At 36.7% G+C, this 15,123-nt stretch overlaps 1 protein-coding gene across 7 annotated transcripts in view; it reads left to right on the top strand.

The window, feature by feature from the left end:
- Positions 1-15,123, top strand: part of LOC123880827 (phosphatase and actin regulator 4) — a 72,638-nt gene that overhangs the window by 40,659 nt on the left and 16,856 nt on the right. For all 7 annotated transcript variants that reach the window (XM_045929161.1, XM_045929158.1, XM_045929164.1 and 4 more), the window contains 3 exons: positions 12,028-12,135; positions 13,233-13,415; positions 13,958-14,156. In XM_045929161.1, the coding sequence (XP_045785117.1) occupies positions 12,028-12,135; positions 13,233-13,415; positions 13,958-14,156 (490 nt within the window). The remainder of the gene's footprint in view (positions 1-12,027; positions 12,136-13,232; positions 13,416-13,957; positions 14,157-15,123) is intronic.

The raw sequence follows: 15,123 nt of genomic DNA, 5'->3' as shown, positions 1-15,123 counted from the left end.
TTTATTAATGACATTACATCAATAATAAAAAACAACTGCCTCCTTTATGCAGATGATTTAAAGATATTTGCTGCCATAAATAATGTCCAAGATTGCATATCGCTACAAAGGGATCTAGATTCTGTCAAATTGTGGTGTGACCAAAATGATATGTGTCTAAATATAAGCAAATGCTTTATACTTAGTTTTACAAAAAAAAGCAATAAAGTTAAATTTGATTATTCAATTGAAAATAATAAACTGTCCACTAAGACTGATGCTAGAGATCTTGGAATAATTTTTGATACATCCCTAACATTTAAATTACACATAAATAACATAGTTACAAAAGCTAATAAAATGATGGGATTCATTTTCAGAATTACGAGAGGCTTTAAAAACCCGTTAAGTCTAATGCATCTTTATAAAAGTCTTATTCGTAGTACCCTAGAATATGGTGCTCCAGTTTGGTCCCCTTACCACAAAACGTATGCTGACACCGTTGAGTCCGTGCAAAGACGTTTTTTACGAAAACTTCTATTCAAATTCAACAGAAAGCTTGTTCATTCCTCTTATGAGGACAAGTTGAAGTATTTCAGGCTCGATTCCCTGTGCATTCGACGTATGCTACTTGATACAATGCTACTGCATAAAATCATCAATCATAAAACTGATACCTCTCTATTATCAAAAATAGGTGTGAATTGTAAAATCCCTAAACGAAAAACTTGCACTTATAACGTATTTCCAACTAAGCCCTGCCGCACTGTTTTTGCGCAGCACTCCTTCATCAATCGCATTTGTCATCAATTTAATATGCTTCATCACAAAGATCGGCAACTCAACATTTTTAATTCTACGACGACCTGCTTTCGTCGTAACGTCATTGCCTCCCTGCGTAAGGGAGTTAATTAGTTTGTAAGAGATTTAACAATGTAACGTGTTAATTTAATATTTATATTCATTATTGCATCTAACCCCACTTTACTACCTACTAACCTTTTAAAATATCATTGTACCTAAATCTTTTGTACTAGCCTTTTATTAACGTTTATACTAAGTATCTTTTTAGCTATAAACAATTATATTTTTGTAAATATTTTATGTATAAAAGTTGTAGGTTAGTCGAATAAAATAAAATAAAATAAAATAAAATAAAAAAAAAGAGGGGTGTTATAAGTTTGACGTGTGTATCTGTGTATCTGTGTGTCTGTGTATCTGTCTGTGGCACCGTAGCGCCTAAAGTATTGAACCGATTTTAATTTAGTTTTTTTTGTTAGAAAGGTGGCTCGATCGAGAGTGTTCTTAGCTATAATCCAAGAAAATCGGTTCAGCCGTTTGAAAGTTATCAGCTCTTTTCTAGTTACTGTAACCTTCTACTTGTCGGGGGTGTTATAAATTTTTAATTTACACTTGTTCCAGATAAAATCATCAAAAGTATTAAATGCAACAAATGCTATAAAATGGTTTCGACACCAATGATAATTCTAATGTTCTTGAAATCAATAATATCATGAAAAATACATAATATTATCATAATATATACGAGTGATAAAAACCTCCACCGAATTCCAGTGTCTCTCGGATATACTCGTAGTGACTCATTACTTAAGTGTTTTAGTATTTTGTCGCGGTTGTTAAAATGTATCATTACAATATTTTTGCAATCTCTATTAGATACTAAATGCTAAAATTAAACCTGAAAGCTCAAATGTTACTTGATTACTAATTATTGCACTTGCCGTAGCTGACGTCATAGCTCTCAGCATATGGTGGGAATGCGTTATTTCGCGTAGGATGATGACGCTGGTTCGGTATTTATTGCCGAAATGCAGTTAACCAAATTTGGTGCGCTTTACAAATTGTTGATTTTGTTTTGTACTTACTTTATTAACAGCTATAATATGAAAAAGAAATTACAGCAGATTATTCCGAAATAAAATGTAGGTAAAGTGATGAAAGATTTAAGCATTCACTTCTAACTTATGCAAGATAATGTGCCATTTGAGGCCTCTACTTATGAATATTTATTGTAACGAATTTATTAAAGTTGAATAATATTTTTGCATGTCTTCTGTCTTATGTTACGATTAGAATAAAGTCGGCCCCACAAACAAGGCAAAGATAAAATCATAGTGATTTATCTCAAGTCTCAACCCGGCCAAGGTCTAGACGCGGCTTTAGACTTTAGAGCCTTAGATGATGAATAGACCTTGAAGTTTCTTGGCAGCTAATTTGGCTTTGTATTTGATGCATTTCAAAATTTCATGTTAGAAGTAGGGTATTTTAAACCATGCGTATAAATAATAAAGGAGCCACGATCACTTTAAATGAATACTTAGTTGGTGTTTTCCTTATGATTAGCATTAAATAAATTAAGTTAACTTCAAACAACGAGCTTGAAAAAATCAAAAAACTTAAACATAATTTCGGTTACTTAAACTAAGATTTGATTTATTAGATGCTTGATTAATTAATACACTTAAAAGTAAAGTGGCTCTGTTTGGTGTGTCTCAACTCTCAATCTCAATAGGTACAAGGTGACATTTCGTTTACCAACTTTAATTTGGCGGATCAAGTAACATTATCTAGTTATGTTATTATATTATTCTCTATATAGCTATATTTGTGGAGTTAGTAGAATATCCTACCGAATTTATAAAGGACGAAAAGCGGGTCATTGATCTAAGCAAAATAATCGCTGCCTTAAGCACTTGTGACACTGGAAGTTTAAGGACTTAAACCAACAAGAGAAACCTGTATTAAATTGGCACAAGTTTACGACAAATATTCAAATGTTTGATAGTGTTACATTGCAGTATTAATTAATTTTATTATTATTATTTCATAAGATCATCGTCATCTTTGTGGTTAGTGGTTACATTTATTATGTGCAATGTAATGAATGCAGGTCAGCGAACTTTGCTAACCATAATGGTGCTAGTTTCTCGTTCCACGTAACATGGGTCTGGGATGAATGGCGTTAAATTAAAAATTCAAAACAAAGCGAAGCGGCATGTGGGCGGTCGGCCTCAGTGCGGAGGGCGGGCGGCGATCGAAGAGCGCGCGCGGAGCCGGGCCAGCGCGCGGGCGGGCGGGCGGGGGGTAACGATCCGCGCCGCAGTCTTCCAGCCGCGAGCGTGTCGCGAGCATGAGCGACGTCGGGACGCTCGCCGCGATGGACGCCTTCGCGGGCGGCGCGAGGCGAAGGCCCGCGCGCCTGCCGCCGCCGCCGCCCTTCGTCCCGCCGCCGCCTCCGCAGCGCCACGACCACTACTATGTGCGCCGCAAGTCCCCCGTGCCCAAGCATTCCTCTAACCTTACGCTCTTCGCGCGCTCAAATGGTACATCACCCCCAACCAACCATCCACCATGCACTCTCACCTTACATCTCATCACATAAACTTCTCTTCAATATATAAATATTCCATCATCATCATATATCATCATTTTTCTACCTGTATAAGATAGCCCTTGACTGCGATCTCACCTGGTGGGTCTCACCTCACTGATGATGCAAATATATGATGAAGCCTACTCACATACGCCTGAAAATGGAATGGCAATCTTTATGAACCCCCCATACTCTTTGTGTTATAATAATTAATGTTAATATTTCATTGTTGCGAGATGCATGCCTACACTAGTTTCTTAGTCACATTTTCATTATTTTATATTACGCACAACTAATTATCTTATCTGAAACTAATGGAAAATCCTAAAAAGATTATGTATACTTAGCTACTTTTAATTGTTCTTTTAAGGATTTACTCATTGACCTACTTGATTCACTCCTATGTGACGAACACTTTTGTAAAAATGAAAAAGTAATTAAGTATTTATTATTATTTTAGGTACTTTTCCATTGTTTTAAGTTTTTACTGTTAGCTATATACCTAGATGTAAAGTTTTACATTTTAATGTTCTATTATACTAGGATAGTACGAAGATTTAAGATGAAAAAATCTTTTTAAACTAAGTGTGACCATTAATTACTTCATTACTATTGTTTTTTTTATCATATATGATTAATCGTTAACTAAGTAGTTAGTACGTATATTAACTAACAACAAAAAAAAAACCTCCATCTACTTCAAGGTTTCGGATATTTCGACGAGGATTTATTTGTACCTATAACATTTCACTGCAGTGAAATGATGATAAATGTCGTAATTTTTTAAATGGATTGTTAATTCTTAATTTCTAACAAAATAAACCTGTAAAACCATAATAGATATCATCGTGGCATTTCTATACTATACATATTAGGTAAAAGAGTTATTAATATTACCTAAATTAAAATTTGGTAAAATATGCGCGTGTTTTAAAACTAAAATCAAATTTTTCCAAATAATTACGTGATTTCAGCTGGAGTCAACAATTTTTTTTTTGTAATTTAGAATAATAGAAAAAAAAACACTACTAAATAATAAAAAGGAACGATTTGTTTGATTGTTTGTAATCGATAAACTTTGAGACTACTGAATCGATTTTAATAATTTTCTCGGGGTGTTACCCATGGTGATAAACCCCTATTTATAACCCCCTTAGGGATTGGATTTTCGGCTTTTTCTTTTATACTTACATTTAGAAGAGTAACATAGGCTTTACTATATATTATGTAAATATATAGCGAAAACTCAGCTAGGAAATAATCAAACAAAAGCGATCAGCTAGGAATTAATAAAACAAAAGTTATATTATGCTTTAAGAATTTGTATATTTTGAGAATACAGTAGTCAGTAACACTATTGTGCGGAGTCTGCAATGATAAAGTTATGGTAGCACGCCCGAGGTGCGGCATGACCCGCCTACGAGCGTACACCGCATTCGCCTTTCATAACTTAAACATAATGTACCTAATAATTGGGATGATGCCTATGGCAAAAATAAATTATCTCTTAGGAATTATTAAATAGAGGGTCTTCCAAAATTCGTAAAATCCACGTCCGTTGTTGTTTTTAATTAAGTTTGCTGATCACTTTTAATTTATCGATCTAAAAAAATTATGTCAAATTTCTAAGCGAGCGTTTTGACGTATGATAAAAGTCGCTGATTTGATTAGTAGTCATTATCCCTATTATCATAACTTTTTGTATATGTAAGAGAAAAATGTCTCCATGTATAAATATTCGTATACAAGTGCGATTGTTTGTCTGGCTGTCAACAAGTTATGCATAAGGGTCAAATGTGACTCAAAACGAAATCTGCGCACCCCGACTTCACGCGGTCTTGTCTGTCTTACCCCTAGAGTTTTTATGTAAATCGCGAAGACAGAAATGAGTCTTCTGGCGTAGCTCATTTGAAAATCTTCATCTTTAATCACTATCATCATCGTCACGAAAAATAAAACACAAACTGAAAATCAGGATGATAACCATGATGATCATGTTTATGTTGATCATTATCATCATTCTCAGTTTGGCTACGTTTTATTTATTTATTTAATAATTCTACGGTATACTGTTAAATTTTATACATTTCTTAAGAGCATTTTGGAATTGTATAGAGTGCCTAGGAATTCTATAGATACAATGCCTTAGAAATGTATGAAATGGTCAACGATAGATCGCATATTTTACACTTTGCCAAAACAAGCCCGGTATTTCATGGAATGACTAGGTATTCTATAGAATCACTGAATTGTATACATTTCCGGTAACATATACAAGTAATTGCAATCCTGCGCATTGCTAGGGCGAGCTGCGAGTCAAATCCACGCTCTTTTATCATTTACATAGTCTTCGATTGTGTAATATGCAAGCAAAAGCAAACTTTTAATGAATTTTTTTAAACTTGTGTAATGGCAAGTCTAAAATTGATTGTGGAATTCTGTTAGAAAAAATTTAAATAATTTCTTAAACGACTTTTGGATTTTTTTAGGCGAAGCGCAGGTTTCTAGTTCATCAGAAAATCACCATTATATTATAACAAAGAATATTTTGTCTTACAAAAATTGTGTAGGTAGTTGTAAATATAATGATATTAAAGCATAGTAGGTGCAGCGTCAATACCGAACGCCAATAAATAACACGCAAAGGCGTCGCGTCGTGGCCTCGTAGAACTATTTGCGGTATGCTTGTAGCTTGTGCCTTCACATCGTACACACAGTGTGCTATTTTGATTGCCTCGCTAGAATGTCAATCAGCAGATTCCACGCCTTAACGAGTAACCAGAGAGTAGGAAGAACGTTTGCTTATCTTCCTAACTTAAATAAAAATAAAAACCGGCCAAGTGCGAGTTGCGCACCGAGGGTTCCGTGCCTACTCGGGTATTTTTTCCGACATTTTGCACGATAAATCAAAAACTAGTATGCTTAAAAATAAATAAAAATCTGTTTTAGAATGTACAAGTAAAGTCCTTTCATATGATACCCCACTTGGTATAGTTATCTCACTTTGAAAATTAAAACACATTTTAATTTTTTTTCTGTGATGTAGCCTCAAATTCACGGTTTTCGGATTTTTTCTTTTACGTGTGCTATAAGAACTACCTAGCTGCCAAACAGGATTCTTGGTCAACGGGACGTACTCTATAGGTTTTCTTGACAGACACGACAGACGGACAGACAAACAGACAACAAAGTGATCCTATAAGGGTTCCGTTTTTCCTTTTCAGGTACGGAACCCTAAAAATATTATGAAACGTTCCTTGGAATTTTAATATTAAAGTTCGACCGTAATGCTAAGCTCTAAAATGTTACATAAAACTCTCTTTGTTAAAGACAAAAGGCATACCTAAAGGCATTCGAAGAATGCGGGGCGTATGATGGCGAGAAGCGAGAACTGAGAAGGCTGGCGGTCGCGGCCGCGGCCCGCCCTTGACCCGCAGTCGCTTCCGCTTGTGGCGTCCGCCTCTCCCGTTGCGATATCAACGCTCCATTTATCCCATTGTTTACTAAGCTCCCACAATATCTTTTCACTATAGAAATAATAAACGGTACAGACCTAAGTATGTTGCAAAAACTCAATATGAAAATTGCGACGACAGATATTATTACGAACTGAACCATTTGTGCGAAAGTGTGTGTCTGCTTGTCTGCTAGATTTTCACGGTCCATCCGTTTAACCTAGATTGCAAAAAACAAACGTCAAACACATTATGTAGGCAAAAGTATTTTAGGTGATGGCACTTATATTTTGATATTATCAGAAGCCGTGTCCACTGTCCGTAAACTTGTGGATATTATCTCATGCGTCTTTACTCACCCACGTGAATGTCCCCACTGTCGCGAATGTTTTTACTACGCTTTCTGGTGAGCGATCGTCGACCTACTTCTGTCTATTTTACATATTAAATAATTTATTGAAACCGTTATTCTTATCCTATACAGACCCATTTACTTAATTTTAGTTTATTATAAAAGTTGTACAATACGTTGGTACATGAGCATTGAATTCTTAACTTTGCTACGTTGTACTAGTGGCATCGCGTGATGCTACTTCTTTGCCAGTAGGGTGGCAGCTGAAGCCTGAATACACATCATAATAATCAGTTACATGTACGAATGGTATTTTTTTCGTCCATGTTCAGTTAATAATATTTTCCAATAGGTAGATGGAGCCCGCGACTTGGTCTGCGTGGATTTTAGTTTTTCAAAAATGCCACGGGAACTCTTTAAGTTTTCGGCACAAAAGTACCTTACTTGCAGTCCATCCTCGAGATAGAAGCTATCTGGCTGTTCCTGTTGAAACAGATGGGCTGTGAAAAGCTAGCAGATAGACACACTCGCATTTATCTATAATATTCGTATGGATAGAAGCCTAGTGGTTAGGACTTCCGCTTCCTAATCGGAGGTCGGGGGTTCGATCCCGGGCACGCACCTCTAACATTTCGGAGTTATGTGCGTTTTTAAGCAATTAAATATCACTTGCTTTAACGGTGAAGGAAAACATCGTGAGGAAATTTGCATGCCTGAGAGTTCTTCATAATATTCTCAAAGGTGTGTGAAGTCAAAGCCAATCTGCAGTCGGCCAGCATGATAGACTACGGCCAAGATCCTTCTCATTCCTCAAGGGGACCCGGGCTCTGTTATGAGCTGGCGGTGGGTTGACTTGATCATGATGATGATGATTCGTATGGATTAAAGCCATTAATAGTATATTACGCAGACGAAAATAAGGGAAAGAATGTGTAGGTATTAGTCACGTATCAACGTACACCTACTGCGTTTCGTCGAGCTGATTATTTTTAACGCTCAGCTTCTCGTCTACGTCGTTTGACGCGTCATGACGAGCGCGAGAAGATTAACCAAAAAGGCTGACTGATTTCAATAAATCCAATGACCTCTACGTATGCATGTAGATACGCTGGACCTGCGTTTGTCGACCTGTTTTGAGGCAACTTGACTTTTTAGCGTTTAAACTATCGTGAGAGATTTTTATTATAAGTAGGTATAGATTGTTACGGCTACACTAGCCAAAATGACGGAATGACGAATAGTTGCGATCAGTAGCAGCGACATGTGAGCAGAACTCGGAACGAACTAAATGTTACTGATGAGACGATGTCGACATAGCGTCAACACGAAGACTATTTGACACAATTTTAATTCCCGGTACGTTCGGTGGGGCGCTTCCAATCGGCATAAAAAATAACGTCCAGCGTACTTACTTGTATAATTAATTATCTGAAATATTAAAACTGTTGGTGGATTAAAATGATGGAGAGCGGCGTTGTGGTAGACGTCTTTATTTGGTGGAGGCTTACGATCGACTCCTATAGACTAACATTAATAATCATATTGAAATCTTAAATGCTAATGTTTAAATAATATTTCTTAATCTAATCTAAATAATTTTGTATCGCCTTTTGTTCAAATTCAACGCGCAAGCAACCTACATATTACATATCTTCATTTCAGTCATATTTCAGTGATCGCATTGCAAGCATTGCCCGCGTGTTTTCACTACGTACGCTTGACATTGTCGTGTCTATTTTCACCTATCTTCCATGCCATTGGCATAGTTCGCTAATTACGTCATTTCTGTTTAACAAATCGAAAACGATTACCGCTTCTAATGACTTCCTGCTTTTGTTGTTACATTTTTTTTCGAGGGATCTACTATTATACATTATAATATTATGTGTTTTAGGACTTAGGTAATCTCACACTCTTAGGCACTCGTACGATAGATCTAAAATTATTTACTCGACTGCCCAAAAAAGGAGTGTAATGTTTTCAGTGTTCATGTAAGTGAGATTATTTATTTCACCATATCTTCTAAATACTATTATGTGTTTTAGGACTTAGGTAATCTCACACTCTTAGGCACTCATACGATAGATCTAAGACTATTTAGAAGACTGCCCAAAAAAGGAGTGTAATGTTTTCAGGGTTCATGTATGTGAGTTTATTTATTTCATCATAATATCTTCTAAATACCTGAACATATTTGGATGTATGGAAAGAAGTCTCGTTCGAATCCATCCATCATCTGTATAGTGACACGGGCTATTTGAAAACAATTTAATATGGCGACTTTAGGGCGCCATTTTCAATTGTTAGTTGGTTCTTAGTCAGGGCAGGCGTGTTTCTTTATTTAATTTTCTTATTTAAGTTTTTTTTTAATATACCTAGTGAAGTACCTACTTTGACTTGTTTTCTTTAAGAGACAATTGAATGCTCAAATCTTAGCAGCATTAAAATTAGGGCAGTGAATAAAAGTTCTATTCGTAATTTCGATATTATGATTTAACTTTTATACAAAGCATTAGTTAGGCATAGTTACCTAAGCCTTTGAAGCTTAACCTTCTCACTAAGCTTCAAGATTAGTGGGAAGGAGAGAGCGAAGTGAATATTAGTCATACATACTTAAGCACGTAAGTCATAACGTGGGTGTGATTGTACAATATCATATCGCAGTGAGCCATAGGTATTGACTATTGTATTCTTTGGAACAAAAAAAAACTATGTTCATACTAACAAGGACCTTTTTGATGGTGATATATCGAAATATGTCTGATATTATAGGTTGCCCTGATCATACTTTGAAATTTAAAGATACTAATGTTATATTTCCGACAGTGTGTGTGTGTCAGTCTGCTAGCTTTTGACCGCTCATCCGCTTAACTGTGAAAGGTACATAGTTGGCTTACTTCCCGTGGACGGACATGGGCTACTTTTTGTCCCACAAAATAAAAGAGTTGCTACGGTATTTAAAAAAAAAACTTATATACATGCGGACGAAGTCGGGAGCATCATCTAGTAAAATATAAAAAAGTATTTGATTATCTTCAAGGCTTCAACAAACTGTAGTTGAGAAAGATACAGCTGCTTACGTAACGACCGCAACGACAGTCGTCCTCTAGCCACGAGGCCTTGCCCAAGGGCGACCGCATCGATCGCAGCGCCGGAATCCGGGATCCTTCGCCCACCGGCGCGCCGCCCAACCTTGCACGCGCCTGTTTACTCTACAACTACCAATTATATTATTATTATAATAATCTTTTACCATCTGACTTTAATGATAGAGCCCTGACTATTGTTAAGGCTTGAGATCTATACAGCATACTAAAACATTACTCATACTTAAGGTACAGTTAGAACGAGACAGATTTATATCTCTGGCATAAATCTGCCTGGTTTTAACTCTAAAGTAACGTAAAGTCTGAGCAAAGTCAAAGTACGATATGTAGATTTCATAGGCCTTGGTATCTACTTAAGCAAAGTGGAGATATATTCAGCAGGCCAATCAAATTACTGATAAATGCCGTAAAAAAATATCACGTCATCTATCAAATAAACTGATTGGTCTGCCTAACTGTGAACTCACCTCCGCCCAGCTCCTCTTTAGCCTTGGCAAAGTCCCGGACGTCAATGTATAAAAATATTATTATTTAACTGTCAGTAACTTAAATACAAGATAAAGTAAAAATTAAAACAGTACGACATGAATTAATTATGACCTACGTACTACTTGATATGGACTTCCGAACTGGCCTTTAAAGTAATATTGAAGGTTGAGTCTACCACTTTTGTCTGTAGGTAAACTCCATAGAGAGACTTCATCAGATATATATTTAGATATTATTTATCGTTTACAACTTATCGCTTTGTACTGTATTGAAACTGTTGGATCCTGAACGTAATTGATCTCTTTCGAAATTCGTTTTAAGCAATTCCGACGTCACGACATAGAAAATAGCAAGGCTGGCGCTACCAGGTGCAAGTATTTTTATTGCTTCATGTAACGTTCTGTCTGCTTGCCGAAGTTGTAACATGTTCAAGTAATGAAACATGCGAAGTAATTATTCACAAAATTTTATATCGATAGCTAAGCAATGTCTTTCCGCTTCGGGATTTACCTACTGTGTGTGATTTACAGCAGGTAAAAAGTGTCAAGTAGGAACCTAACTAATGAAGTGCATGCTAGAAGTCAGAGAACCGATAACATAATGTAATGTTGCGAAATAATGCGTATAAAACAGAATTATTTTAAATTATTTCAATTATGATTATGTAGTTTGTACTTTAGTTATTGGTCTCACAATAGTTGTGATACTTTTGTTTAAATTTTTTTTTTCTGTGTAGACTGCTGGTGGAATACCTATTATAGTTATCCATGTCATTTACTCAACCCGTTTATCCCGCCTTTAGATACATAATTCTTTAAAGGACACAAGATCCTGAGTCATAATGATGATAGTAATTTTACTGTGTAAGCATACACTGAGCTGAGAGCATAGGCGTCACGGTGCAATGTCGATAGGTTTAAAAATAGATGATAGTGACGGGCTGACGGGCCGTGGGCACGCGAGTCCCATTCATCGCGGCGCCATCCACGCCGATCGGCCTTCAACACATGCTGCTACTGTTTATTATTAACGCATCCCGTCGCCCGTACCAGGCACACATACACTAAAGCACCAGACACACAGGAATCCCATGCTAAGGCCGTGCTCTGACTTGTACGAAATAAATTATTTCGAGCCCTGGTCAAAGTGACATATTATTTCATTTTCGTGCGACCAGTTGCTTAAAAGCTTGGATACAAATCAGGAAATGGACATCATTTCTTTAATTCAAAGCATTTTCATCTGTTCCAGAACCAAAGAAAGACAAATTGGAGAATGGTGGCGAGTTGGTGAGGCCTGAGAGGCCGAATTCATTGACCGCGGGCAAACTCCCGAGGCGGATATGCTATCAAGGAGACGGTGAGTCACGAATGCTGTATCAGCGCTTAAGGAAAACCATCTGTTATACGCTCGTACAATAAACTGATCTTTTCCAATACTAAATAATTAAAATAGCCTTTACCCGCGACTCCGTCCATTTAGTTCCCCGTATAGTAAAAATTCTGTACTTGGAACCTAACCCCTTGTTTTCATGGGAAAAAGTAAGACGTAAGCTGTGCCCCTTGCGATTGTTTTAATAGCTGACTTACTGTAAAAGATAAAATCAGACACATTTTCGCACTTATAATATTAGTATGGATTAAAAACTGTTAACAACTTTTTGATTTTTTTATTTAAAATTTTAAAAAAACAAGCCTGCTTTACAAAAAGAAGGTAGTTACGAGTATTATTGGTCTAAGATAGGTACCTAAATTAATAAATATGTGTGCCAAAGTCAAGTAGGCATTTTTAATTTAGAGATCAGATATAATTTAACTAACTCGATTAATATCATGAAAATATACAACCATAAACGCATAGTAATGCACAGATTTCATCTAAAAACAATATCTGCTCGCCGCAATTATTTATATTCATACCAGCGAAGTTAACGTTTGTTTCCATATAAATGACGCCTACTCATCGTTCACACAAGACTAGTGAAAGCCAGTTCTCCGATGTATAAATCGTTAGCTCATGTTGGTTATAAAGCAAATAAAATATTTCATTCATGGCATATATACTTATTTATATATAAGATTCAGTAATTCGTGATTGGAAATCGGATTTCAGAAAATCTTTGCTTAGTTAGATGGTAGCTAAATAGTTAATGTACATCCTTCCTCCATCCTTACAAAGCACTTAGTGATCTTTGCAATGCTGTTTTATTCGGTGCAACACATTTACACGTACACAAGCGGTCCACAACTATGTTTAAATAAGATGGTCGTTTCGTTAAAATGTTATTAGGAATGCTATGCTCTCTCTGTACCAAATCTCATACTATTCAGTTAAATGGATGGGCAGTGAAAAGCTAGCAGACAGACAATCAGACAGTTCACATTTTATAATATTGGTATGGGTATAGATAAGTACAGATTACAAGTAAGTTGTATATTTCGTCCTTTTATTGGTAGTGGGTGGTTACACCGTGGGCGGCGACGGCGACGCGAGCGCGGAAGAGCAGCTGATGCTGTCGGACCTGCCCGAGCCGCCCATTGCCGTGTCCGACATAGGGCCCATCCCGCCGCCGCCCATGTTCAGCTCGCCGAGCCCCACGCGCCACCATGCGCACTCCCTCGCCAATACACATTCCGATTGTAAGTTTCTCGACGCTACCAATACTAGAGTAGTACAGGATCCATCCTGTTACTTTGTTATTGATTTATTGAGAAATATCCTCGGTACGCTTACAGCGACGCAATATCTACCGAATCAGAGGTTACATAGTTTACCAAATTCATTGAGACTATAAATATAACTAATAACCGGCTAGACTCGAGTGATTAGTCATTGAGACTATTATTTAATACGTCATATTGTTAGTGGCGCAATCAGGCCACTGAGCAAGGTAAGGTTGGCGCATTTTCAGCAAAATGATATCTTAAAAGTTAGTCATAATAAATGTGATGAAAAATTTAAATTCAAATTCAAAGTATTTTTATTCAATTAAACTTTTACAAGTGCTTTTGAATCTTCAAAATAATCTACCTCTGGTTCCGTTCCTACCGAGAAGAACCAGCAAGAAACTCGGCGGTTGCTCTTTTCAAGTATTCAATATACAATAATATGCCATACTGTATACAAGCAATTGCAGCGCCGTGTATTGCTGGAGCGAGTTAAATCCAATGCCCTTTACCAGCTGAAGAGGAGGAGTCGGGCTCGGAGGAGGAGGCGGAGGCGAACGCGGACACGTCCCGCGTGGAGGAGATACCGCCGAAGGAACCGCTGTTCAACGCCGTGCCGCTCAAGTCCGCGCTCAAGAAACGACCCGCGCCCGCCGCCTCGCCCGCCGCCACGCCGCTCGCGCCGCGCCAGGACCACCACCACGCCAGCTTCAAGTCAGTATCCCTTCAGCCACTAGCTACATTGGACCATAACCTGATTAAAAAAACTATCCGACTGTAAATTGTAATATGTAAAAGCTGATTTTTCAATCAACAAACAAACTTTACCTGACAAAGAAATTGACGTAACAAATATTCTATGGGTATAAAAAACCGTCAAGTGTAAGTTACACTCGCGTGGAAAGGGTTTCTTAGTTCTATCAATATGTTTATATTTCTCAGTGAATTCGACGATTGAGAAATCGTTCCTCAGTTAAAAAATACACAAAAACCATTTATTCAACCACAGTTATACAAAACATAATTTTAAAAACAATCTAATCGCAACATTTTCAGAGTCAAAAAAATAAATGAAAATGAATGATAAAATGATCAACCATTTCGCTGATTTTCAGGCATGAATGACCTCAAGGCGTGTAATTACTGTGGTTCAAGGCGATGTGCCTTAATACGCAAACAACTGAAATTACCAATCAATCTATCTGTAAATGTTGTTATGTCAAAAATGACAAATAATGACAACCTAAGTAACTTATCGACAGATTACAGATAGATTGATAGTTTCGCCCGTTGAATATGCAATCTATATTATTAAGAAGCAAATGCATACTAAATGAGTTGAGAACCAGAAAGTGATGGTTTTCTTATTATTAAGCAGTAACTAGTGAAAATATGTAATCACACGCACGCGAACACCGGTTTACAGGAGGTTATATCACATCTTTCATAAAAAAAATATGTTGAACTTGAAAGTCTTTAACTATATTGAAGAGTGGAAAGCGTTTTTATTTGATGGCATACAAAGTAAACCTGCAGATATTGTCTTTTATTTCTACTTTTTTCTAAATATAATGTTGGCATCGAAGGGGCAATTACTTTAAAACAGTTCAAATTCTTTTAATTTCAAGAATCTGAGAAAAGCTTAAAATGTGCTATATAAATATAGCGTTGTGACTCGTAC

Source organism: Maniola jurtina, chromosome 3 (assembly GCF_905333055.1).
Source record: "Maniola jurtina chromosome 3, ilManJurt1.1, whole genome shotgun sequence".
Classification (NCBI taxonomy): Eukaryota; Metazoa; Arthropoda; class Insecta; order Lepidoptera; family Nymphalidae; genus Maniola; species Maniola jurtina.
The sequence above is the reverse complement of the archived record's forward strand: the minus strand, read 5'-3'. Positions and strand labels throughout refer to the sequence as shown.